The 26,512-nt window shown below is 38.5% G+C and overlaps 1 protein-coding gene across 4 annotated transcripts; it reads right to left on the reverse strand.

Annotated features, from left to right (window-relative positions):
* Nucleotides 1-774: 774 nt before the first annotated feature.
* Nucleotides 775-19,200, reverse strand: DSE (dermatan sulfate epimerase). Of its 4 annotated transcripts, none has more exons than XM_053459891.1 (6): nucleotides 18,854-19,200; nucleotides 13,112-13,580; nucleotides 5,497-5,750; nucleotides 5,147-5,386; nucleotides 3,759-3,966; nucleotides 775-2,781 (listed from the first exon to the last, which is right to left on the reverse strand). In XM_053459891.1, exons 2-6 carry the CDS (start codon nucleotides 13,525-13,527, stop codon nucleotides 1,029-1,031), a joined length of 2,871 nt encoding a protein of 956 aa, XP_053315866.1. In that variant the 5' UTR covers nucleotides 13,528-13,580; nucleotides 18,854-19,200; the 3' UTR covers nucleotides 775-1,028. The 4 variants fall into 4 exon arrangements, with proteins under 4 accessions (XP_053315866.1, XP_053315867.1, XP_053315869.1 ...); XM_053459892.1 differs by having other exon boundaries at nucleotides 18,730-19,200; XM_053459894.1 differs by lacking the exon at nucleotides 18,854-19,200 and having other exon boundaries at nucleotides 13,116-13,222.
* Between the last annotated feature and the right edge of the window lie 7,312 nt (nucleotides 19,201-26,512).

Raw genomic sequence — 26,512 nt, forward strand, 5'->3', positions numbered from 1 at the left:
GCCGGGTCAATACCAGGAGATCACAGGAAGAAAAGCCAAATCGAAAGCAAGGTCAAGACAAGCTGGGTCAGCACCAGGAAACCACAAGACCCAAATCAGAAGTCAAGATCAAGGTCAGGACAAAGAGAGTCAAAAACAGGAAGAATCCAACACAGAACAGCACAGGGCCAAGAAGCAGAGAACCAGAAAAGCTGAATACCACACAATGCAAAGGCCCAGACTGAAGGGCAGATTAGGTATATACAGGCAAGGCTAATATCTGGATAATGTGACTCAGCTGTCTCACATCATTAGAACCGGGTGCTCCTGAGAGGGCAGGGTGGCCATTAGTGACTGCAGGTAGACACAACAATGTATAATTATCTCATAATTACCAGGCTGGAACCCCGCTCATCTCAGACTTGTAAAAGTCGTACAGAACTACATTGTAAGCCAAGGGCCCTTCTCACCCGTTTCTATTAGTGAAGTTGTTATGTTATATACTTCTTGTTAAGGTATGTCCTGTCTACCCACTGTACAGTGCTACAGAATATTATGGTGATATATAAAACAATAAATAACTACAGCAAACTGTGTGGCGAGTTCTTATACATATATATATATATATATATATATATATATATATATATATATATATATATATATATATATATATATATATATATATTTATGTTGGAGAGGTCATAGCCGCTCTTTTAAATAGAAAGGAAGCAAACAAGTTTGTAGAAGATAGTGTACATACAAATGACAAATGAGTTTAGTAAAACCCCAATGTGACCTTTTCATATACTTGCACTTTATTTTCCTCAAGAGTGACACAAAATAAATGATTTCCAGTCTGATCAAACATGTCATTTTTTATTTATTTTTCCCTTTTATGAAAATATATATTCTTATAAAAAACAAATAGGAGCCTTTGTATTTCTGTTGCTGCAGATAACATTACAATGCTGCCCTGTAGAGTAAGTCTAGTACTCAGTACTGTTTTGCATAGTGTTATTGAGAAGATGAATTTCAAGGGCTATTTTCTAGCAGCGCGATCGATAACATGATGAATATAGCCACATCAGCACACAAAGGTCAACAGAAAGTATGGCATACAGGCATTTTTTTCTATGAATACTCTTAGTCTTTAGAAACCTGGACAACTGTAGTGCCAACAGAACCATAAAAATTGCAATGTTTAGGATTAAAAATAGTCTAGTGTAAGATGCAGAAATTGACGCAGGTCCGCTGTGATGTGTCGTCAGCTTGTGTGGAGAGATGTGTCTGTTAAAGGAACCAGTTTTGTGCTTAACATAGGGTTCGTCTACAAAATCTAAAAGGTCTTTCATTTCTTCCTCTTCATTGACTTGAAGTTCGCTTTCAGCCTGGGCTATAGCCTTTTGGCGTGTTTGCTTTTCATTTACCTCTATTTGTGCAAATAGGTCTGGAACAGCATTCATAAACTTGTAACCTCTAGATCCCTTTTTGGTTCTTTTGCTTTTGGTTTGCTGCTTCTGCTGCTGGGATATAGCAAATATCTTTTCAATGGCTTCTTCTGTGTTTCTCTTATCTGAAAATCGAAGCAACCGTTCAGCTGTCTTTCGAAAACCAGCAGTATTTCGGACATTTGATAGGATTTGCTTTTCCATTTCCTGAAAAACCGGCTTGAAGTGCTGGAGTTTCTGCTCCACAATCACTGCATAATCCTCCACCTCAGTGGGTGAATAATTCTTGATTGTGGAGGCTTTGTCAAATATTATCTTTTGCCTATCTGCAACCACCTTAGCATATGTTGACTGGCTTGGTGTTTCTCCTGTGAAGAGGTAAACTGCATATGCATGTTCACTGGTCGCAAGGTACACGTCGACTTGCTGATAGTCTCCATGGACACTAAAGCTTTCAACATCCACAGAAGGTCCAATGAACAAATAGATTGCTCTTGTGATCGGTTTCCTGAGATGGGTTGTGACATTCACATAATTAGTTCCATTGTATGGATAACCCCGTGGGTATAAAACGGATGAAATCACAGCTTTCTCACTTAAGCCAGTGTCATCCATCCAGTACATTTTATACATTTCATCCTTATTTCGGAGTATTGCCCCATGAACACCATCAATAGATGTTTCCTCAAAAGGCATGTCCACGTTGTGAAAAAAGCTAGATGTGGTCTCTACTGGGCTACCATGTTCAACATGTATGTGGTCCACAAGAAGCAATAACTGCGGGTGGAGTAGAACTAGATTTCTTTCAACACTTTTTAGTTTCAAGGCAGAACTGTAAGCACCCCCTCCCTCACCCCTAATAAAAACAATGCCACTTTTCTCTAAAGCTGCCACCACTCTTCCATGAGAGTCAGCAGCTTCATCGATTTTGTATTTTAACCACTTGGAGTTGCATTCTTCTGTAACCTGGCCTTCCCATGGAGTAAAGCAGCACTCAGACACAGATGGTGAAAACATTAAAACATTATTTAAGAAAGTATATTTTGGGCCATACAATGCTTCAGTTATAAAAGGAAAACCATTCGGAGCAAATGTGAATGAATTCTGATCTGGATGTTCATGCCCAGCATTGAAATTCCTCCATCCTTTGATCCAATCTTTATACTTGTTTTTGTGAACAATGTCAAATATTGCACGTCCTCCAAGCTTTCCAGATTTAAAGGAAAGAAATGGCCTATTAACTTCAGCTGGCAAAGCACTTCCATAGGTCACAACACCCCAGTCTTCAAAAAAATGGAGACGTGGAATGCCAAAATCTGGTGGAGGTGCAGACTTTAAAGTTGCATCATACCTGAAACAAAATACAGATGATAAATATTATTAATACAATGAGAAAAAACAAAAAGGGCAAAATACTGTTTGGTCATAGGTTGAAGTGCCTGTTTTGAGTAGTATATGATAAGAAGTATGATATGGATACAAAATGCTGTTTCATAAACCAACAGTAATATTCAAATTATACAAAAACAAGATGGTGACACTGTAAACAGACAAACATAAAGAGCCGGGGCAAAGTTAAGTTATGTACTTCACAACACTTTAACAGGTTAAATAGTAATATAGTACCATAGGTCTTTTTTTCAAACCTAAATTACTAAGTCCACCAAGTTCAACCCTTCTACCTAGCCTTCCTGTTTTTGATCCAAAAGATGGCAACCCCCCAGCCCCCCATAAAGCTAATACAAGGCAATTCAAATTTTAGCAACTTAAGGGGAATAAAATCAGCCATTTTCATATTATACAGAAACCCTAAATGAACATTCTTTAACTGTCACTAGAAATTCCTCTCTACTATTTACTGTATTAGTAAATGCAACTATATCAACAATTCCATACACACAATTTCCAGTCAACTGTCTAGTGAATAAACTCCAACTCATATTAAATCTCTAAAGTATTTCTGTTACCTCCACATAAAATGGCTTATATTTGCCCATTTCCCACTCAAGATGCCACAACAAAATCATGTCACATCTTCACTACCTCCTATTTTCTTACTCTCTGGGTCGCCTGGGTATTACCATCCAGTTCATCGATAATAATAAATAGTAACAGCTTTGTTTCAGATTTTTGTTGTAGTTATACAGTTATGATTTTGCAGCATTTTGTGCGTTGAGTGCTTCATATGTTTGTACATATTTTGTTATGGTACAAAGTAACAGTAAAAATAAAGCTGTTTCGCATAACATATACTTGTGTCCGTGTAATTTATTGGATAGGCAATATTAGACAGTGGGGAAATACAGTCTTACATGAAAATCAGCTTACCAGAGAAACTCTGTATGGAGGGTGCACCACCGCTGCCCTTTGGCTGGTGTTCCTGGACCTTCCTGGACCCTGTTTGCGTGAATTTGTTCAGCCAGCCAATTCCCACTTCCGTTCCTCAAGACAAATTTGTCCAAAAACACTAACTGACTTTCTGGTCCATAGAACCAGTTGTAATTAGAATCAGCTATGGCAACAGTTCTCTGAAAACCTAAAACAAAAAAAACCCACAAACAATGTATTAAAACCCATTAACTCTTAAATACACATGTATTTTGCACTAGTTTACAGGACGCAAGCAGGTTTCAGCATGTTTGATATCATTAAAACTCATTTTCTCCCTAATTTATTGTACCCAAAATATCACACAAAAAAAAACCCCACAGCACTTAACCCCTTTGAGACAATGGATGATTTTATTTTTTGCACCCTTTGCGACAGTAGTTTTAAACACTTCTGCGGTACTCTCGTTTACAGATAAATGAGAAGGAATTACAGCTAATTTCTTCTCATTTTGTGTACCAACACATCTCTGAACCCAGCCAAATAGATTTATCCCATCAAATCATCTTTTTATTTTTTTTTTAAACTAGACACCCCATGAGCATTTAAAATGCCAGTATTTTAACTTTCCACGCATGATTTTTGTGAACATAAAGCATTCATTTTAGGACATGCTCATACAATGGCGACATCAGTGGGGAATAATTTTTACGTTACCATTTTTTTTTTTCTTAAAAATGTTGACATTTATTTTACTAATCAAATGGTGCTTTATTGACTTGCATGGTTGAGTGTAGTACCTGTATTCAACCTGCATGGGGAGCTCAGAGTTCTCAGAAGGGTCTGGAGAGACATTTATTTTTTTTAATCTTGTGAGAGGCAAAATCTCCTGCACTGGTGGTTGTCACAGCTCTCCGGAGCGGTCACAGTGCGTCCTGGGGTGGGTTTTTGGTGTCACTGAATGACTCACTATCTAGGCATTTCAGGGACACCCTAAGCAATTTCAGCTAAATCAGGCGTCAGGATGTTGGCTTCTGGTAGAGGGGCCCCTGCTGCAGATCTTGGTGTTGCTGAATGCCTCGAAAATATGTTGGAGCCCGATATCCCTCCATTTATTGCAACTCCTGGCATCAAATGTATTGTTGATGCCAGTAAGCCAATTATGCTTTTTATTTGTGTCCTCCCCATATACATATGCCCACAAACCACAATCAACTGAAGCAACATTGTAAAGAAGAGTGGGACAAAATTCCTCCGCAAAAATGTGACAGACTGATAATGATACAGAAAATGATAGTAAAGGGGTTAAATGAGAAAAAAAAAAACATTTTTATGCTTTGTTAATTCTCTTGTTAGCCAATATTTCCAATTTAGAACACAATTCTTACCTGGAAGGACAGTCCTGTACATAAATGCAAAGTGCTCCTTTAACCAAGGATGGTTGAAGTGATTGATATCAAAATGCCGCTGTACAAGAAACATGTATTGAAAGAGAGATCTGGTGGTGTAACTACCATAAGCAACTCCTTCATAAAGTGATCCATCTGTCACATCATTTAACAGGACAATAGATTTTTCCATTATAGTTAGAACTTGCTTTGTCCAAAAGTAGGCTTCTTGTAGATAACCTAAAAAATACACAAGACCCATTACACAAATTGGCGCTAATGCAGCATTACACTAAAACCTACAAAACACCAGAGGTATGTTTTAAGGATAAATGACATTTATCACATACCTTGATTCATCATCACCAGGCTCCCTGTGAGAAGCGCTACACAGTTGGTGGGTTGATGGTTGTGCAGATATTGAAAACCCCATCCTCTTCTAAAGGATGTTTCATACATGTATCCTGAAGCATTGGCAATCACCTCCAGAAACCTCTCCTTTTGGTGATTGTTAAGAGAGTCATATAAAAAGTCATAAGCGGTGGCAAATCCAACCAGAGAGTGTGCCAGAGGGACTTCATCCCAAGGGGCATCCTTCACTAACCTATGGAATAGGAGAAAGAACAGGTTTGTTTAAAATGCCATCATGTAAATTTGGAGGCTACAAACGGCATCTGAAGCCACTGACGTGACGATGCATATTGATGCAAAGCCTGCTACATGGTGCCACTGGGCTCATCTAACCTGGAGTAAAAAGTCACTCTAAAAACTGCCTTCAAAACTGTTACATTGCATGTAACGGCAAACACTGCAAGCAATAGGTAGTTTTGAGAAGTGAAGGAATAAACAATACCAAGAGCTGTGTAAGTAACAGCTCCCATTTCAAACCATACATGGCAACTCAAACATGAAATTCGCTATCCTCACTTTTGACATTCACGTTATTTGTTATAAAAACAAATACACTATATGACCAAAGATATATATACACACACCTCCCAATTATAAGTGTAGTTGTTTTAGCCAAACATTGCTAACAGGTGTATAAAGTCAAGCACATAGGTAGCCATCTCTTTAGACAAATATTGGTTGTAGAGAAAATTTGTCCTCTTAAACTGTTGATCTGCGATGTGGAAGTCAGAGCCTTATCCCTGGATAAGGATCCCAGTTTCCTTCCAGCTATCCCCAACTTTCTGCCTGCTAATCAGGTAGATATTGCTTCCAGCTGCTACATTAGCTGTCCCAACTGGGTAATCAATTAGGTTGTCATAAACACCTCACTTTTCAAAGCTATTCCTCAAAATCTATCCAGTCAGGAGCTCATGTTTCAGCATTCCTGGTTCTAGACCACAGTTCTATCATTGCCATGTTCCTGTCCTTTAGCACTTGCCACCAGTGCTATCCAGCTAGCGCCCACAGCCTGGTTCACAATCATCCAGTATTGTGCTTTTCCTGTCTCTAGCTCGACCATCCATGGTGAAAACTAGACTTGTGCATTCATATTCGGGCAAACATGAAAATGAACACAAAGGGTGCGTTTTCGTTGTTCAGCCCAAATACCGGACATACGAACATGGAGGCGGCAAAATGTATACGAAGACACAACACAAAGAATCTTCGTGTTGGTCTTCATTTACTAATCGCCCTGGTCCCTTCCTCATCTAGCCTGCCTTATCTACGCAGCATTGCAGGGGTTAATGGGAGTGGAAATCCATTGGTTCGCCGTCAGGAGTTAAAGGGCCATAAGAACGACCATTGGTCGCCTGCAGGGGCCTCCTCTGGGATCAACCAATTGGTTGATGCCAGAGGAGGCCCCTGCAGGCGACCATTAGACTCAATCACACAGCCCTTTAACTCCTGATGGCGCAACTTGGCCTGGGGAGATCATGGTCTCTCCACTCTAAGAGTTAAAAGGTCCGTACAAGCGACTCTACTGGTCGTTCGTACAGACCTTTAACTCTTGGAGCCAAGTTGCAGCACCAGAATTTTAAAAGTCTGTACGAGCGACTCTTGGTCGCCAGCAGGGGGCTCGTCTGCCATCAACCAATGAAGTACAGGTGCACTTCATTGGTTGATGGCAGAGGAGGCCCCTGCCGGCGACCAATAGAGTTGCTCATATGGACATTTAAAATCCTGGCGCCAACCGTGTTAACCCCGTATTAACCCCTTGTACAAAAAAATGAAGAAAAAAAACACGAACACAAAGAATAAAACATAGGAACAGGCGAATATTCATGGAATACGAAGATTCCTCACACACACACAAAGACGAACACAAAGAGTTGGCCGGCAGCCAAGTCTAGTGAAAACCCTTCCTATACGTTTGATTCTGTGTCGTCATATGGATAATGGAATGTGGTTCCTGCAGTTGTCACCTAGGGGGCTAGATCCCTTCTATGAATGTTATATCTTAACTGTTTCTAGAAGCAATATCAGCACAAGCACTGTGTGTCAAAGGAGCTTCATGAAATGAGTTTCTATGGCTGAGCAGCTGCACACAAGCTGAAGATCACTGTTTGCAATGCCAAGCGTCGGTTGGAGTTATGTAAAGCACACCGACAGTGGACTCTGGAGCAGTGGAAACAGGTTCTCTCGAATGATGAATCACGCTACACTATTTGTAAGTCTGATGGATGATCTGGAAGACGGTTTCCTGCTCCTTTAGGATGAATTGAAATGCCAAAGTTTAAGAGCCAGACCTTCTCATCCAACATCAGTGTCCAAACTCACAAATTAATTTTTGGCGAGACAGGCACAAATTCTCAAAAACATGCTAAAAAACCATAAGCATATTCCATATTAATGCCTGTGGTTTTGGCATGGAATGTTCAACAAGCTCATAGATGTGTGTCCAGATAGTTTGGTCATATAGTGTCGCATTGTTAATGTTTGAGGGACTCCCTCTTTCATATCTATTCCATTTTACAAATTCATTTAAAAAAAGCATTTGTTCCTGCATTAAGAATATAACTAAGGCTGATCATCTGAGACCCAGCAGGAAAAGAAATGTAGAGTTTCTTGAAAAATTCACGTTTTTACAAAAAGTCATAATGTAACGTTTGGTTCTCCCTTGCAAATCAAATAGTGATGTTGCATTCTAGTTTTGTGTTAATAAATGTAAACTACATCTCAAATGCTGGTCTACAATATCTGTAAATTAATCCCTTCATGATAGGAATACCAGGGCCCAAAAACTGGAGGTATATTTTATACGTAACCCCTACCGAATACAAAGCCTTCAAAACCATCATTAATTTAATCAACTAAATTAACCACTACAAATTCACTGATAAAAAGGTGGAAATTAAAAAAAAAAAAAAAAAAAAAAAAAAAAACCCACTAAGGAATAGAAATCAGACTTACAAAGCTTATATTTGTAGGCAATTGCTGTGACTGAACAAGTCAGCACAGAGGTGCTTTGAAGAAATTTCTTTATGACGTTCCATGCCATAACCATTTACATCACATTATGGCCAGTGTTCCCTCTAAGCTGTGCGCTTGTGCGCGCGCGCATAACTTTTCGACGGAGCGCACACGTTCTAACATTGTGCGCACAGTACCTAACGGGGAGCTGGGGGGGGCGGGCAGTCCGTCCAGGGTGACGCTGGCACTCCTCCAGAGACGGACATTAATGTCCGCTGCTGGAGGAGCAAGCTTGGTTGGGGAGATCAAAAATCTCACCCCAACCGGCTTAAAATCAATCAAGGGAGCGGGAGGTCTGTTAATACAGATCTCCGATCCTGCTCCCTTGCTATGCGCGCGGCAACTGATGCTGTGCGTCGGGATTTGATGTCAGATCCCGGCAGACAGCACTGAAGCCACGCCCACCTTCTTTACTGCACCGGAAGGACAGGACACAGAAGAAGAAGAAGAGTCAAGAGGAAGAACGAAAAGGAGGAGGAAAAGTAACAGAGAAAAGGTAGGAAAACATTAAGTGAGAGTGGATTAGTAAATGTGTGAGTGTGATGGGTGTTATGCTGTAGTTTATGCTGAATGTTTGTGAATGAGTGTGTGTGTGTGTGATAGCATGGATGTGTAAGGGGGGGGATAGCATTGCATAGGGAGGCTGTAATCACATTAATATGATGCCCAGGTTCCAGCATGTACTGGTTGCCTGGGCATGATAGGAGTGTGATTGCTGTTAGCAATTTATATATATATATATATAATATTGTTGTTGGGGGTTTTGTCCAATTTTGGTGTGTTATCTTTAATAAAGTGTTTTTTTTTTTTGTTTTTTTTTTAAAGGGGGGGGTAATTTTCAGTTTCGGTCAAGCGATTGCTGAATTTTTGGTCCAGAATTTTAATTTCGGTGCATCCCTATATACTAAGCCAGACACTGAAGCAGTAGGCCTACACCACATCAATGTTTGGCTTAGTATATAGTGATAGGGGTTATGCTACATTATTGGCAATGTCTGGCTCAATGTATAGTGATAGGTGTTGTGCCTCAGTATATAGTGATAGGTGTTATGCTGTACCCCAGTCAATGTGTGCCTCAGTATATAGTGATATACTGTACCCCAGTCAATGTGTGCCTCAGTATATAGTGATAGGTGTTATGCTGTACCCCTGTCAATGGTATGCAGTTTTTCCCAATAAAAAACAATAAAATAAAATATAATATATATATATATATATATATATATATATATATATATATATATAATTATATATTGATCCTTTATGCAGCCCGGAGCCCCCGCTCATGATTCGCTCAAAATTAATTTTTTCGGTGAGAATTTCACCTTTAGAATAGACCATGGAGTCAAAAGGGTTGGAAATATATAGCTCCCGCCCCCTTGCAATGTGATTTTTTTTTCAGCTCCACCAACTTTATATGGACTGTAGAAGCATATTGTGCGCACAAAATTTTGGCTCTGGGAAAAATTTTGCACAACAGAAATTTTCTGCGCACATCACCCAAGAAAAATTAAAGGGAACATTGATTATGGCCCCACATTTATCCGTCATAATGTGTGTAACCTATATCTGGGACTTTAGTAAACCTCTAAAAACAATTGATTGCCAAAAGCATCTAGTTTTAAAGTGGCCTAGTTTATATTCGGGATATTGTTGTTAATCCAACTTCATCTTCTAATATCAGGTTTTTGAAACTTCACAGAAACTTGGTAACATAAACCTGGGATGATCACATATCTAACACTGACCCTTTCACATACACATTTCGACAGAAGGTAGGTTGAATGCATGGCTCTGATCACCATATTATATTGTAGATTTGTTTCTAAAATTAACAACCAGACATGCTAAGGTAGTTAACCTGGAAGCCCCCTGTACTTTTACTCCTATTTCAGATCTCAGGGTGACTAGGCAGATTCTCTCGGTCCCACAGTCTACAGTAGACTACATCTACACAACATTAAATGATGACTGGAGATTCTAACTGGTACATCACAGCTACAATATTTTTGCTAAGAAAATAAACCTTAACAGATCAGAAATGTAATTTCTTCTGACTGACCACACCAAGACACAGGAAGGTTTAAGAAGGTTTTTTAAGTTTCTATCATAACAGTCAGCCAGTGTCTGCTTTCGTGTTCCACGAAAAATTCTAAATTAGGCAAATCATAAATATTTCTAGTACGTTTTACTATTAAAATAATTGTTTCTAAAGTAGTTAAATTCAGGAGTGTAGGCTAAACAGCCTGTTTCATATAATATCATTAATAAACGTTTCATAAAATAGCCTTACTTACCGGCAAGACATTTTTTCACAAAACCATTATTAAACATTAGTCACCAGCATTTGTGTGTCACTACAACATGATGATGTTGGTACACTATTAAATTGCTGCATATCGGATGATTATCTGGATCTAGTGGTTATATTTAGAGCCAGCAGGAAACAACATGTAATCTATTTTTTCCTGAAAATGTCTTGAGAAGTCACTACAACGAACCAACTACTTATTTTACGTACATTCCCCCCACCAGGTTTAAGATTGAATGCAATCAACCACCCCCTACCTCCACGAACAGTGCTGGGGAGTGAAAGCCATTCCATTAAGCTTTGATCATTCCTCTTACGCAGAATTGTTATGATCAGTACAACCTCAGGTCATTAATGTGCTCTAAAGTTCATTCTCACCTAATTTAAAAAGTCATTTGGCAGCTCTGCATTCCTGCTTAACAAAAAAATAGCCCTTGCCTTTGGGCACCATTGCATTTGAAGTTTAAATGTACTCCAGCAAACTGGTTGATTTGCTGTGATTCCACAATGTTATTTGTTTCTTAGGCATAAAACACCATTGATCTATGACCTCTCAGCTTTTTAGGTAATTGAAGCACTTCACAGAACCTCAATGGGCTCGGAGCTTTAAAAAAAAAAAAAAAAAAAAAAAAAAAAAAATGCATGACACCTGTATCGGTTTGCCTATGCACAATTGAAGGGTTACCTACAGATGCTCCATGTATAATACATTTGCTTAATTTAGAACCAAGTTTTAAAGACTCTTTGTACAACTGGAATACTAAGAACTATGTAGAGTGGACATGGAGTTTCCAAGTGTCAAAGAAACAAAAGTGTGCATCATATTTGAAACTACAGAAATGAAAAAATTTACACCAAATAGCAGCTATTCATTTATCTTCTGATGTTACTGGTGGACCTACTTTGCCATCTTCTCATACTAATCTAAAAAGGCATGAACAATGTAATGAATACCTAGGAGAGCTGTTCACTAATAAGGAACAAATTGCAAAATAAAATAATGTGTTAGAATTTATGAATACATTAATCGAGCAAGTCATTATTTGCATGATTAATCCTAATTAAGACAATTAACCTGTGCATGGTATCTAGCCTAATTTTAAAAAAAGAAAACTCGATTAATTCCCACTTATGGAACTTAATTGATCAAATCAATATCATATGTCATAATCCAAAATAAATAATCTGAAAAACGGGGGGGGGGGGGGGGGAAGGGTTACCAAATCATCATTTACTACTTAAAATGGTCATCGACGAGGGGCCCCCCAACGAAACAAATAAAACAAAGCAGAGCACTCAGAGTTTTTGTTTGCATTTCAGGGTTTTTCCCCCCACTCTCATCTCCCTACCTTCTGCTCTTCACTTCTTGTCTTGGTCTGCTTTTCCCAATATCCGCTCCATTAACCTGGCCTTCTGGAGCGCTTCCGCATAAGGGTAAAGTCTCCACGCATAAGTCTCCCTTGATTGGAGGAAAGGGGTAGAGACTCCGCCCTGTTGCGGGAGTACACAACCACTACACCAGACCAGTTTAATGCAGACAGAGTGGATAGTGGGAAGAAGCAGACAAAATAAATAAATAAGAAGCAAAAAAATAAAATTTTGTTTCTGAATTTAAATAACCCTCCAAATTTAATCCAAAATGAAAGAGCAAGAAACAAAATTTGCTGTCTGAAAGCGAACAGATAAAAATAAATTTGTTTTTTTTGGTCTTTTGCATGAATTTTTTTTTTTTTTTTTTTGCCTTGGTGAGGTCTAAATATTTAGATAATAGGACAATAAAAAGCCCTGCTCATTCTAATATACCTGCTATGTTTACAAATGCTCTACTGCTATTGTCAGGACATAGGCAAGTAGCAATCTAGTGACCCAAGTCCCAATATTTTATTTGGTTTGATGCTTGGATATAGTCTATTATTGTGTCAATTATATATAAATTTAAAATGTATAGGAGAAAGGGCATGGCTTCTGTTTAATATTCTGTATTGTCGTTTATTGTAATTTTTCCCTATTGCCCCTATAATCTAGGCTGCATTGATTTTCAATGAACATGAAACCTTGCTTTCACCTGCAATGATGATAATGTAGTGATATCCATAGAACATGTAAATGACTAGAACATGTATGTATGTATGTATGTATGTATGTATATAGTAATATATGAAGTTATTATCTTTAGCAATCAAAAAGTAATCTTAGAGTATACAAAAAGATTAAACAAAATCAAAAACTACCAACTAGGCTGAGCTGCCATCCTCTCCATATAGTCTCTGGCCAGGTCAAGTGCTTCTGTGTTGTCTGGATTCAAGATGCAGTACATTGCTAGGGCTCCAAGATTGTTGCCATAAATTTCATTCCACCTAGCAGAGAAATCTTTTGGGTCCCATGGTGGGAGGTACTCTTTTGGGTTGGTCAGCATAATTTGGACTGCCTTGCTGATGCGCAATGCAATGTGCTGGTGACTGCCAGCTGCCTGAGCACGCAGATCTTCGACCTCACCCTTTGAGAAGTAGAGCATGGGGTAGCCATCATATTTAGCGTTGATGAAGGGGATTTGTGTGTTGCTTCCCTCGTCTGTGCCATGGACAACAATGCAACAGAGCAGATATATGAAAAACACACTGGGGGCACCCCGAGTGTGAGTCCTCATTGTGACATTAGATCCGCAGTTTGCAGGCTCTGCGAGACCATCTTTGATGCAGCCTAAAACAAAAAAACACAAGTTTACATGAAAAAGCTAAGAATTACATAGGTTGGATGGGTTAACTAAAAGAAAAACATGTTGGGTAAGAAAAGAATGGTGCCAATCAGTAGCAATATTCTGTTGGTTTCCACAGTAGTTATTCAACATTTAGAACTTTGCCTCAAAATTCCTCTTTATTAATGCTTAATATTTATTCTGTCAGGGAAAAAACATCTAAATCAAATTGCAGACCATCTTTATTCCTCAAGTAGAAGAAATCGATGAGAGCTCAGCTGACACTTTTTGACCTTTGGGTAGCTACTGCTCACAATGACAAAATTACATTTTAATCCGATAATGGGTTTGTTCCTGATGTGTGTAGGGCAACCTTGCCAAAATTAGAGAATATATAAGTAATGTCATAAAGTTTTATGACTAATTCATGTATAATGAAATAATTTATAATTAAAATGATTTCAGGAGGTGTCTGAAAGAATTGATACTTTGAATGCAGTTTAACAGGATTGGCCTACCAGTGGACTCTGGTACTAAAATTGTTACAAAGATCCAATGTATCAAATTACAAAAAGGGCTAAGACACAGCTGTTGAAGCACAAACATTTTCAGCAAACTATTGTTTACTTTGTTATATATGTTTTAATTGCACTGAGAGGTTAAAAGAGTAAAATGAAAACCAGGAGGATTTTTTTTAGGATCAAAACCAGAAGGAGGCCACGGGAGTGGAAAATCCCCAGGAGAAAGAAGCAAAAACTCTGGAATAACTCATTAGACTACAATGCTTTTGCCATTTCAGAATTTCCCTCCAAAATAAGGACTAGGAGCTAATCTGAAATTTATACGGAGGACGTTTTACAATACAAGATGTCTGCCATTAAAGACAATATATAAATAAAGGGGACAGTAAAATATCAAACAGCCTCACAAAAAATACTGTGCATGCTTTAATGAAAATAAATAAAGCTCAACCTCCTGCTCCATTAGCCAACAATGCTCACCACTGACTGGACACCATGTTCATTTAAAGGCACCTTTTAGTTCAGGGGTGTCCAGCCTGCGGCCCTCCAGCTGCTGCAGGACTACATTTCCCATAATGCTCTTTCAACTAAGGGGCTGGCTGAGGAGTATGGGAGGTGTAGTCCTGCAGCAGCTGGAGGGCCGCAGGTTGGACACCCCTGTTTTAGTTATATGACTATATTATATTATAATGAATTATTATCTTTTATTTATATAGAGACAATTTACATAGCACTTCTTACAATACATATATTATGACTTAAAAGGTAGCAGTGAAACCCAGTATATAATGTATCTAAAGAGACGTGTGCAATAAATTAAGTAATTCAAATGCTGATGTTAGAGGGTGCAGCACAGTGTCATGCATTTCTAAAAATTTAATACACATTTCAGTTATACAAAACTGTCTCCTTGTATTCTGTTTTCTGTAACCTTTCACCTCTGAAGAATGTCAGGAATTTCTGGTCTTTCCTTGAGGGACTCTTAGTTTCTTTTCAAATCCAGACAAAATACAGTACGTGTTAAAGGAATGCTTAAATATCTAAATCAGACAACAGAAAAAAATGCTTATTCATTTCCATTTATTTGTGGAAAAATGAAACCTGTAGACAGATTTTTTTCCTGGGAGATTTTTTTTCTGTAGACCCTGCTTTTGACTTCAAACATGTCTGAACTAGAGATTAATTCGCTCCATAAGGCCACGTGTGTACAGATTATATAAGCAGTCTTCATGGAAATGCAAGTCATATTATTATGTTATATATCATATAATATCAGAATGTATCACTTTTAGTTAAAACATATAGACGTAGTTAGAATACAAGCACATTTATGATATCTCTTCACTACAGCCTCTTCCTATTACAGATTAAAATTCCTAGTGAAATATTTTCTTCTTGACTTTGATAGGGCTGTAGATTACTTACAAAATCATCCATCCATTCATTCATTCAGACTCTCGAACTCTGTTTACCACCTTAATGATCTATAATTATGCACATCTATAATATAACTTTGGTCCTTCAACCTCTATTGTCATATCATGACACAAAAATGAAATGGTACATGATACATGGCTACCTGGATCATGTTTAAATTATTTATATAGTGCTTTTCTGTATGCAAATGAATTAATTAAATGACAGTGACATAAACACATGGGTGGAAGACAAGAAGAACGTGTGGTTATTACTTAATATCTTAAGTCTTAATATCTAATGCATGGTTATCGGTATAACAATAACTGCTTGGGTTCAGATCCATAGGACTGTGCCCCATGAATAAGGAAATATTTGGTTCTTTGGTGTGCAGACAGCACAGTATAATCAGAAGCAAAACTATTTGTCTTATTGTAACAAAGAGGTTAAAGTGCCATTAAAAAAATGTCACCCTTAAGAAAACAATTAAGCCTTGCTTATATAAAAAGTAAAGTCTGCAGAAAAGTTATCTTAAGTGAGTGAAACAATCGAAATGATTTACCTTAGCACAGATCACTTTGTGCTGCTGGGTCTCTCTCCAAACAGTGCCCAAAGCATGCGGTCAGATGCAAGAGTCTGACACTGCCAGCACCTATACTGTCAGATAGAGGGAGCATGCTTTAACCATACCAGGGAACTCTCCAGCTTTGACCATGAGTCCAGGAGAAGTGTTCCTTCCCCAGGTCACTTAAATATTTTCCCTGGTAGGGAAGTGGCATTTGGTCATGTCTACCAGTGGCCCACTTCTCTTCCTATTCTTTACCCACTCAAAACTATCTAGACCTAGACCTGCCTCCATGAGCAGCCAGCTGTGCCACCTCCCGAAGCCACCCCCCAGAAGAGAGAGCACTTCAGGTTACCTACCCTAGGAGGTTCCCAGGTATGGCTTTAGCTCATGCCATTCCTATTCACAACCAATTAGTCCCCGTAGGACTTAAACAATGCATGTTTGGGCCACTGGCCACTTTGGCCCTCTAATTTTAAACACCTACAGGACCTCTACCATGTCTAGACTATGAATACACTGGCACTCACAATAACCATTTGGTGAGAATTCGGTCTGACTTTGTTACAATTCTGCCTTGAGGTGGCTTTTATTGAGATATACATGCACAGAAAACCAGTGGTGAGCAATTTTGGCAATTGTATAACCTTTATTTTAAGGGTGGACATACATACAAGGAGTTCTTTATAAGATATTTGTATTTTGAGCAACAATAATCACCCTTCCTAGACTTAAGACTCAACTTGGATTGAAGTCCCTTGCATGCAAGGGCATGCGAGTTGAAATTTTATTGACCCTCCCAAACTTACAAATTTAGTTAACCCCCCTCATAGAATAAAGAGGGGTTTTGTAAAAAAAAAAATATATGGGCCCCCAGGACCTCTTATTAACCAAGGCCCCCTGTGGTGAGGCAGGGCTAATAAAATATGCCTTGGGGATGGCATAGGTTCAATTAATAAAAATATACTCTGTACTGTTCAAAGTGGGATGGGGGTTAAAAGCAAAATCTTAGGGTTTTACTGAGCACCATTTAAGTATAGTGGGCCCATTTAAGTCAATGGATGATGCAATGAATCCTCCAAATACAGATGCATGTGGAGTAAATGGCGGGCCAGCAGCTTTACTTCCAAACCAATGCCATCAGTTGGAGATCAAACTACTATTGTTTTTTCCCTTCGTGTTGTGTATTTTTAGGCATCAGACTATGTTTGGGCCTCAAGAAGAGGAGACAAGAACATCACTGGACAAAGCTGGATCGACCCTGAAAAGATAAGATAGCACTTCTTCCCCATAGATTGAAATCTTTAGGTGTCAACGGGTGGATGGTGATTCTGATTGTCCATCCTGCTAGCCAAAATTATGCCAAGAGGCAGGAGGTATGGGTAGGCCCTTTTTTTTTTTTTTAGATCAACACCAGCCTCTCCTTCACATATGGCAGGGATGGATGGGAAGAGGAATTTGATGGGGTCTGACTCTGCAAGGGGTTTTTGGCTGCTAAATTATACAATCTATATTTTAGATTAGAGTTCTCTATAAAATTTTCTCTGAATAGTACACCAGAATGAGTGGAGGCCATTTAAAAGAATTTTAATTTTGTTTTTAGACCCCACCCTACTGGGACAAAGTTGTCAACCCTAGGGCCACGAGACAATATGCCTGGTGCTCATGGTAAGAAATGTATGGAATTTCCAGCAGGATACATAGCTACTGAGATTATGCATGCCATTACACTAAAAAAGGGTTTTCTAGTACGTCTAGCAAATAAACCTTAGCAGTTCTGACACATTACTCTTTTCCCCAAATGTTTAACCACATAAAAAAAACATACAGAAACCTTTAACACGCATTCCCAGTTCATAGGTAAAGACATATCAGTGTCTTTTGTGTCACATGACAATAAACCTTTCATGGCAGAGATATGAATGACTCAAAATGTATTTCTGGGAAGGGCATCCAACAGCACATGCAATGATGAAAACTGCATTTAGTTACAAAAAGTGTTAAATTCAGCAGAATAAGTAGAACATCACCTTCCCTGCTTTAGACAAGGCGGTAGATACCCTTCATTTATCAATTTACTACCATCAAAAGTTTGGGGTCACAGAAATATCCTTGGTTTTAATAGAAACGCAATTTTTTCCTTAAAAAAATAACATGAAATGGGTCAGTAACACAGCGCAGAAATGGTTAATGTTATAAATGACTAATGCAGCTGGAAATTTTAATGGAATATCTTCATAGGCCCCATCATGCCTGTGTTCCAATGGCATGTTACGCTGGCTAATCCAAGTTTAAGTTTAAAAGGCTAACTGATCATTAAAAAAAACCTTTAGCAATGATGTTACAGCTAGAAATGCCATTGTTTTCCATGAAAATCCTCCATGACCCTGAACTTGAAGGGGGGTGTAATTTTGTCAGACAGTGGGCAACTTAAAGTCTTATTATCTTATACGCCTACTGAAAGACAACTATATAATTAGGAGAATACAGACAAGGGTAAGTTTCATTATGACATCATGTGATGACATGTAAATGGAAACCCCTATAATTTGGCTAATGCCACCAATAACACAATAGGAAGTGCCGCGGAGTACTGACCCACTTATTCAAAAAAGAACCCCGAAAGCTGAATGTGTACAGATACAAACCTACAAATGAAAGCGCTTTCTCGCCACTTCCAGCTGAGCAAACTGTTGCTCCTTCTTACTTGAGAAGACGTCGAGTCGTAACGGAGTTCGGACCGTATGTATCATTATTTCGCGTCATTGTTACTCACCCGGGGTCTGCAGCCCAAGAAGTTCCAAGCGGCCAGAGGAGAGCTGCCTCCCACCTGGACCCTTTCTGCGCCACTGCTAAGACTAGAAGCGTGAGATCTCCCCTGAGAAGACACAGAGCATCCACAAGCTGGCTATGCACGCCTCCTGGAGGCTAGTGATCATACTCGGACCAGGAGCCAGCGGAGGGGGTCAGTGGGAGGACAGTCACACAGATGCTGCTCCGTGAGGACCCGGTGTGCCGGCCGGGAGGACTATAAAACTACAACTCCCAGCATCCTCATAGAGAGAAACGGGGGGGATTTGACGCTGCTGCAGACCATCTCCCCGTGGCTGTAATCAAGCATAAGCCGCGTTGGCAGTATAGCCCCGCCCCCCCAAGCAAAGTTTTAACCCTAATTTACTGAAGTTGGAGGAAGGCGGGGGGAGGGGAACCGAGAAGAGGGGGGTGGGGGGGTCTGCAATTTAGATTTTGTTCTTTGCAACGTCAGCATTGAACTCACTCAGAGCTTCCTCTTCATGCTCCCCCGAGTTTCCTATAGGAAAGGAACCAAACAACATTGCTTTCCATTACATAATATCTAATTTTTCTGGGTGGTGTGACAGAAAAACGCATATCATGCTTAAAATAGTGTATACTGTATTATAAACCTTCTCAAGCTTAAAATGAGTTAATGTATTATTTCCTTCACAAGTTTCCAGACGTATTCTGATACAATCCTGAACAGGGCCTACATTTTTTGGCTACTGCTGACCTGACCTTTAGCATACAAATGGTTAACTATATGGGATGATGGGATATAGAGGGTCCAGTGAGGTAAGAGTAAAATGCTCCCCCATGCTAGTGACTGGAATTTGCTATCAGGAGTGGTCTTATTATGGCATAAAGGAGCACAAGGAGGTGAATTTTCAGAAAAAGAATCTAGTAATATGAAGACAAACATATTGCACATCTGGTAATAATTTCAGAATCACGACGCCTGCATCAAAGGTCCCTTTGGGCTTGGCCCCCTGCACCACTGAAGCACCAGGAGCCTACATTAGGCAGCTATAGAGGTTGTATATAAAAAAAAAAGTGATTCTGGTCCAAAGCTTGAAAAATTGTCTTTTCACCGTAGCAACCAAGGAATGCTTGGAAGATGCTGTTGCGTGCTATTCTTTCAAAATGTTGCAGCCAAAACACTCTTTATACCTCTGTCAATCAGGTCCATAACCTCTGCTTTTTAATCTGCGTATATGGTATTAAAAAAAAATAACCTTTAAATAACACAGGTGGCTGAAACTGCTAAAATCAATCCAAAAATCATAGTACTGATGACTTATAGTGTGGAAAATAACCATTTGATACGAATCTATAGTCTTGATGATAAGAAAAGCAGCAAACTCCATTATAAACTCTGAAATTATGGAATTATGTGTAGTTACTGTGTTACAGATTTTGGTAAATGATTGTGAACCTACTAAATGATTGTGAAAAACAAAGGTGCATTGATTGGATTTGTGCCAACATGTACAGGGAAGGAAATGAGAATTTGTTAAGGTCCTGTCGCAACAGATGAAGGGCAATACCAAGTACTGACATGTAAGCTTGTGCTAAGTGAAGTTTAAGACTTCCTACATCCATTCTATTTTTTCTGTAAAACCCTAGCAAAAAAAACCTAACGATTATTTTCCACCCTGTGCATTTCTTTTATATTGCGCTAGTGTTTTTTCTTTAGTGAAGATAAGTCTTGCTCACATTTAATACCGTATTAAGGATACACTATAGCCAAGGTTGCCAACCAGCAGGTCAATAATATGTCAAAACCGTTGGCAAATATAGGAACACAATTCATAAGTTATGTCAAATATAGACTAGAAATAGCATTAGATAAGAATCCTCTGAGCAACACACTTATGTGATTTAAATGATTGGCCGTCTAAAGGCAGACTTGTGGTTCACAGTGGAGTGGCCAAGGTGTCTACAAGAGAAAATCGAGGCCAGAATGGTTTGCAAAGCGCTATGTATAAATAGCATCATAGTTGGTATGACATTTGAGTTGAGTCATAACTCCCCATAGAGAGTATTAGTATTCTTAGCTGTATAAAAACTGCCCCTACTCCATGGTCCAAAGATTCAGTGGTAGAAAAAGTGCTCCCATGGGGCACTCCCAGGGGCACTAAAAGGAAAGTATATCACATGTAAGAAGGTGTGTTTTGCTGAACATATCTCTTGCACAGAAAACGCTAGATAGTGGAGAAAGGGGAAAATGCTTATGGGGGATTCTGCATTTGCAAAGGGGACCCCATAAAAAGTGCATATTATGGCTAGAGTCTCTTTTAGAAGTTAGGCAGGGAGAGGTCACATTTGATGAATTTTGCATTGTGTCAAATTAAGGTGTCCACTAAGAATGCTATCTACCAAATCTATTTTAGCATTATAATTATGTGTGAAAGCAGTCAGCCCTCCTGTAGGTGTTACAATGACCACGTAGTTTACTGAGCAGCGCAAAATTAAATCTGACAAGTGAAGCATATGCTTCAGTCAGAAACCTTAGCACATACTTTTTCTACATATATATCTGTTCTAATGTGATAATACAAACACACACACTTTCTACAAACTAAAAACTATTATGTTGTATGTGGTTTGTCGGTTATCACTATAGGCCATAACTATGTTATTGCATAAGCGTACCCTATACTTTTCTTTAAACCTCTGCCCAGATGCAGTAATGGATTTTGTCAACAGAGAAAAATAACTATACTTTGGGTTTTGTGGTTTTTCTCTGCTTCATACCACTTAAGTACAGTTTATAGCCTGGATGCAGAAAAAAACTTTGAATTTGGTGTTGGCCAATTGACTGGACAACTTACTTTCTAGGTAGGTGTAGCAAACAACACAGAAATATAACATAAATATACAGTGTTACTACCAATATCAAAACACAACCTATTTGTAACTCCAATTATGTTATCCATAAACTTTCAATTAAACCATTTATTTCAATATTCATTAAAATCACCAGAAAGTAATGTTTTTTTTTTTTTTTTTAACAGTAAACATAGGTAATACATATATACATACATATGGACATTTTTAAACTGATCAACTCATTCACCCTCCTTAAACCTGGATAAAAGCCATACAGAGAAAAATACAGTTATTAGTATTGTCCTCTTTAGGTCAACATTGCCTACACGCCATGTAAAGAATAATAATAATATAAATAATAATTTCTTTAGCTATATATTGTTTAACCCTTCCAGGACTGGGGGTTTTCATACTCTAATGATGGAAGTTTTTTTTGTCATTTTTACAATATATTTTTGAAACTATGACTACTCTTTTTCATGTTTAATGTAAATTATACATGCGATTATAAATTTTCATAGAAATAAAGCACAATACTTGTGCTAATATTAAAAATAAAGAAAAGGCAGAGAACCTGTGGGAAAGGCTTAACGCATTTCGCACGCCAACTGGTGCTCACAACGTTTGTTATTTATAAAGACTTGTAGGCCGCTGATACATTGTATTAGAAAAATATTTTTTTCCTTGGGCTATCCCCTTTTAGGACCTTCACTGAGATAAACTGAGCGCACGTACTTACATGCACATTCATGAATTTTCAACTTATTAATATGGTAAAGTCTACATTTTTCCTGTAGGTAACTAAATATATTTTTGTGCTGGACTGTTAGAGTTTGCAAGTTATTCAGCACTGAGAGATGGAATTTGCCACCTATTTTGGACTGAGACAATGGTGACAGTGAAATACTTGCATGTGTTTCCATAGAGATTTTTATGTTATTGTTTACACTGAAAGAGTTCGATGTACAGAGCTGAGAGATTCTATATTTACTTTGGATATTCAGCTCTAAACAGTCTACTGAGGAATTGTTTTCATTATTATCATTAGTATTTTAATATTTGTGTAGTAGTAGTAAGCTTGGTAAGTCCTTGCGGATGAGCAGTGCTATATATGCTCACATAAAAGCATTTAGTAATTAAGAAGGGACTATAGAGAAAAAACACTAGTCTCATACTGTAAGGACACGTTTCATGAGAAACTAGAGGTGGAACCTAGCTGTTCTACTATCTTTGGAGCAATATTGGGCACAAGGAAATCTAGTATTGAGACCTGGAAATGCATCTAGAAAGGTAAACATGGAGAAAACGAGCATAAGCCTTTTCAGCAATACGCCACTCAACCTAAGACGTGTATGAAACCATTTGCACCCTTGGACGTTGTGATCCTCCAGGAGACTTTCAGGTCACAAGGAGAATGCCAAAAAGTAAAATTAGCAATTTAAAAATTGTTTAAGATAAGCCATTAAGTATGTATTATTTATATACTTTATACTTTAAAAGGCTGGACATCATGGTGGAACATCCTAGGGTGGTATTAGATCCTACTCACCTGTAGCTGCTTGAGGGTGCAGAGAGAGATCTGTGACCTGTCGAGACAATTCTCCTCCCCTCTATTTTCTCTAAGTGACCTGATGCTCAGCTTTTGATATCACAAATGGCCATTTGAGTCTTCATGGGTACAAACTGACTGGGGGTGGAATAAAAAAAGATGTCCGCATTAAAAGTGGTGCATATCTACCATACTAGCCAACACAGTACTGAGGCCCTGGGACACATACAGAATGGTAAGCTTGGAGAACAATGGCAAAGGCAAGATTCTCCTCACTGTTCAGGAGTCCTTGCTACCTTGTCACTGATTAAAACACATGCAGTTGCAATTCAGCAGATTCACTGTTTGTTTGTTTTTAATAAATCTTCCTAGCTTCCAGGTCACAAGTACAGGATAGAAAAGTATATTTAAATACTTAAAATATAAGTATTAAAAATAATAAAATAAATAAATAAAAGGGGTATATTTAAATTTAGTACAAAAATATGCAAAAGTATATATATAAACATATATTTTCTTTTGTTACTTGCTCAATTTCTTTCATTTGTGTAGATATTTTAATTCTTGTGGGTGGAATGTGATTAACCACAAATATACAGTTTTAAGGATACGCTATTTTGTCTGGATTAGTTTAACATTGCGATTTAACTCAGGATTAAATACTTATCCGTGCTTTTATTTATATGTATTATAACTTTCCTAGTTCATTTACAAAAGCTAATCCTCTTCTTAAACAGAAATATTGAGAGAAGTTAAACCTTTTTTTGTTACAGTTCTACATTATTGTGTAATCTCCCATGGTTTACTTATATTGTTTGAGAATTGTCCGCATAATCCTTGTGTCAATGTAAGCAGCCAAGGTAAGAAATGGTACTGCTCCAATAACCATTTAAATCTGATTAAAATGATTAATCCTGCTAATGTGCTGTTCCTGATTATACATGCCTGTTACTGTATTATTACTGTATGTTGTTTCTGTTTTTATATTTTATCACTATTATAATGAGTTTTTATAGGCCCTTTGGCAATTATGTCCCCGTCCCCAGTACTTGTCCACTGTGTTTTACCTACTCAGCTTCAAATCTATTAGCCACTTTGAAGGGACACTTACCTGTCACATTTGACTTCCCATTGACCATTGATAACAACAAAATGAACTGACTTGTGTCATGAGTTGCCTTTGTGCCCATAAGGATATCCTTAAAAGCTGTGACCAAGAACACAACATTTGGTCCTGAACAAAATGCTGCAGTGCACTTTAATGCATGCGGTAAACTGATGGTTCTCTAAAACCAATAAAGGCTATGGATGCTGGGTGTTTAGATAATCTGGAGATGCAGCTGAACAAGTTTGGCTGGATTTATCTGCCACTGCAGAAGCAAAGGTAAAAAGAAAAGTGCAAAAACTTGTAGTTATTGCTAACATTGGCAGTGAATGATGGCCAAATGCCTGCATTTTAAGTGTCCAAATGTTCCTAGAGATAAAATTTGTGAGTGCATAATAGTGACATTAGTATAATTATTGAATAGATCCAATATTACATTGTATAATTTTTTTATGTATTGCTGATATACAAGAAACACAGGGCCGGATTAACGTAGGGCCTGATGGAGCTGCAGCTCCTACCTGAAAATGGGCCCAGTCAGGGCCGGACTCACTGGGCCTATGCATGGTCAATGCGGCCGCCAGTGCCATCTTTAACACAGGCAAAAGGGGCAGCTGCCACTCTAGGGGGCCCGGGCGACCCCGGCAATCACTTCTGCAGGGGCCCGCTTCTTACCTGTCTCTAGTACTGCCAAGGGGATGCAGGAACCCAGTGGAGTCATGTCACGTATGTCACGTACATCACATGACCCTGCTGGGCGTCTGCTTCCCCTGTGTGGTAAAACAGAAGTTGTTCGCACAGAGTGCCAGCAACACCGAAGGAAGAAGCCCCCAGCGGCACAAAGGCACCTGCAGTTCAGGCAAGGGGGGTGGGGGAGGCTGTATGAATGAGTATGTGAGATTGAGTGAATTAATGAGTATCTGAATGAGGGAATTAATGAGTCCTCTATTTCAATGTGCATATTTTATTAAAAACTTCTAACATTCTAACTTCTGGATGAGTATTAGTGTTAGTCACATAGGGCCAAAGATGAGCACAACTAATGTCTAAATAATTTGAGATTAGACCACCCAATTTCTTAAACCTCCCCAGATACAATAACTCCTGATTGCTCACCTACTTATTCAATTTGCCCTGATTATATCATGATGGCTATGTAAGCAAGTTCATAACTTAGAGAAGGGAAGTGTTTTTTTTTCCTGTATATTATATATTAATAATTTGTTCCAATCTAAATGTATCTAAATATTTACATTACAGTGCTAGCCTCAGAAGTGAACTTAGTGGGGAACTTTCCAGCTCCAACTGTCACATTGCCCTTTTAATAATATGACTTTGTGTATATGAGGTTGATTTTTAAAGACACAATAGTCTTTTCATTTTGTATAAGTAGAATGACTGTTTAATGTGGTTACTGTGTTTTACCTACATGTAGAGTGTTTTGCTTTTCAGAGAATTGTCAGATGGAAATAAAACATCTGGAAACAGCTTAAGTGGTATCATATTTCTGGGAAGGAAGTTTTTCTTTGTAAAAACTGTTCTGGTAAACACTCCCATTTACTATCAGAGCTAGTGGGGATTCCTCCTGTATTCCAGTTTCTACACCCTCCCCCATTTAACTGGAATCCAGCCACAAAGTTTAACTCTTTTCCTGACAAAAAGAATAGCTGTTTACAGCCTAGGCTTACTTTAGGGAACCATGGGAGCTGTACCTTGGCCACCCTCGACAACTGCCAAGGTTTGAAGATGAACTCTGCAAGGTGTGACAAAGGTCTGCTTACTTTTCCACTAGTGATTTTTCCTTTGTCTATCAAACAGCAGATGATGTTGATGATCAGCAGTAGTAGCTAAACAGAAATGAAGGGATCTCTGAAGCGGTACAACTGGTAATCACACTGGGGAAGCTTGCACCGGGCCCCACTGTGATTAAAGACAGCACTTCCTGGTTTGAATTCATAGCCCTGATAAATCCAGGTTCTTAATCTTGTGATTAAGAGAAGGGTGGAAAACACAACAATATAATATTATAACAATATAATATATCTTAATTTAATTTTCTTTGGGAACTGTGGTCCACAGTTACACAATGTCACATTCCATGAATTCATAAATTTTTTTTTTTTAACTTTTTTTTTTTTCACAACTCATACAAC

Source organism: Spea bombifrons, chromosome 3 (assembly GCF_027358695.1).
Source record: "Spea bombifrons isolate aSpeBom1 chromosome 3, aSpeBom1.2.pri, whole genome shotgun sequence".
NCBI lineage: Eukaryota > Metazoa > Chordata > Amphibia > Anura > Pelobatidae > Spea > Spea bombifrons.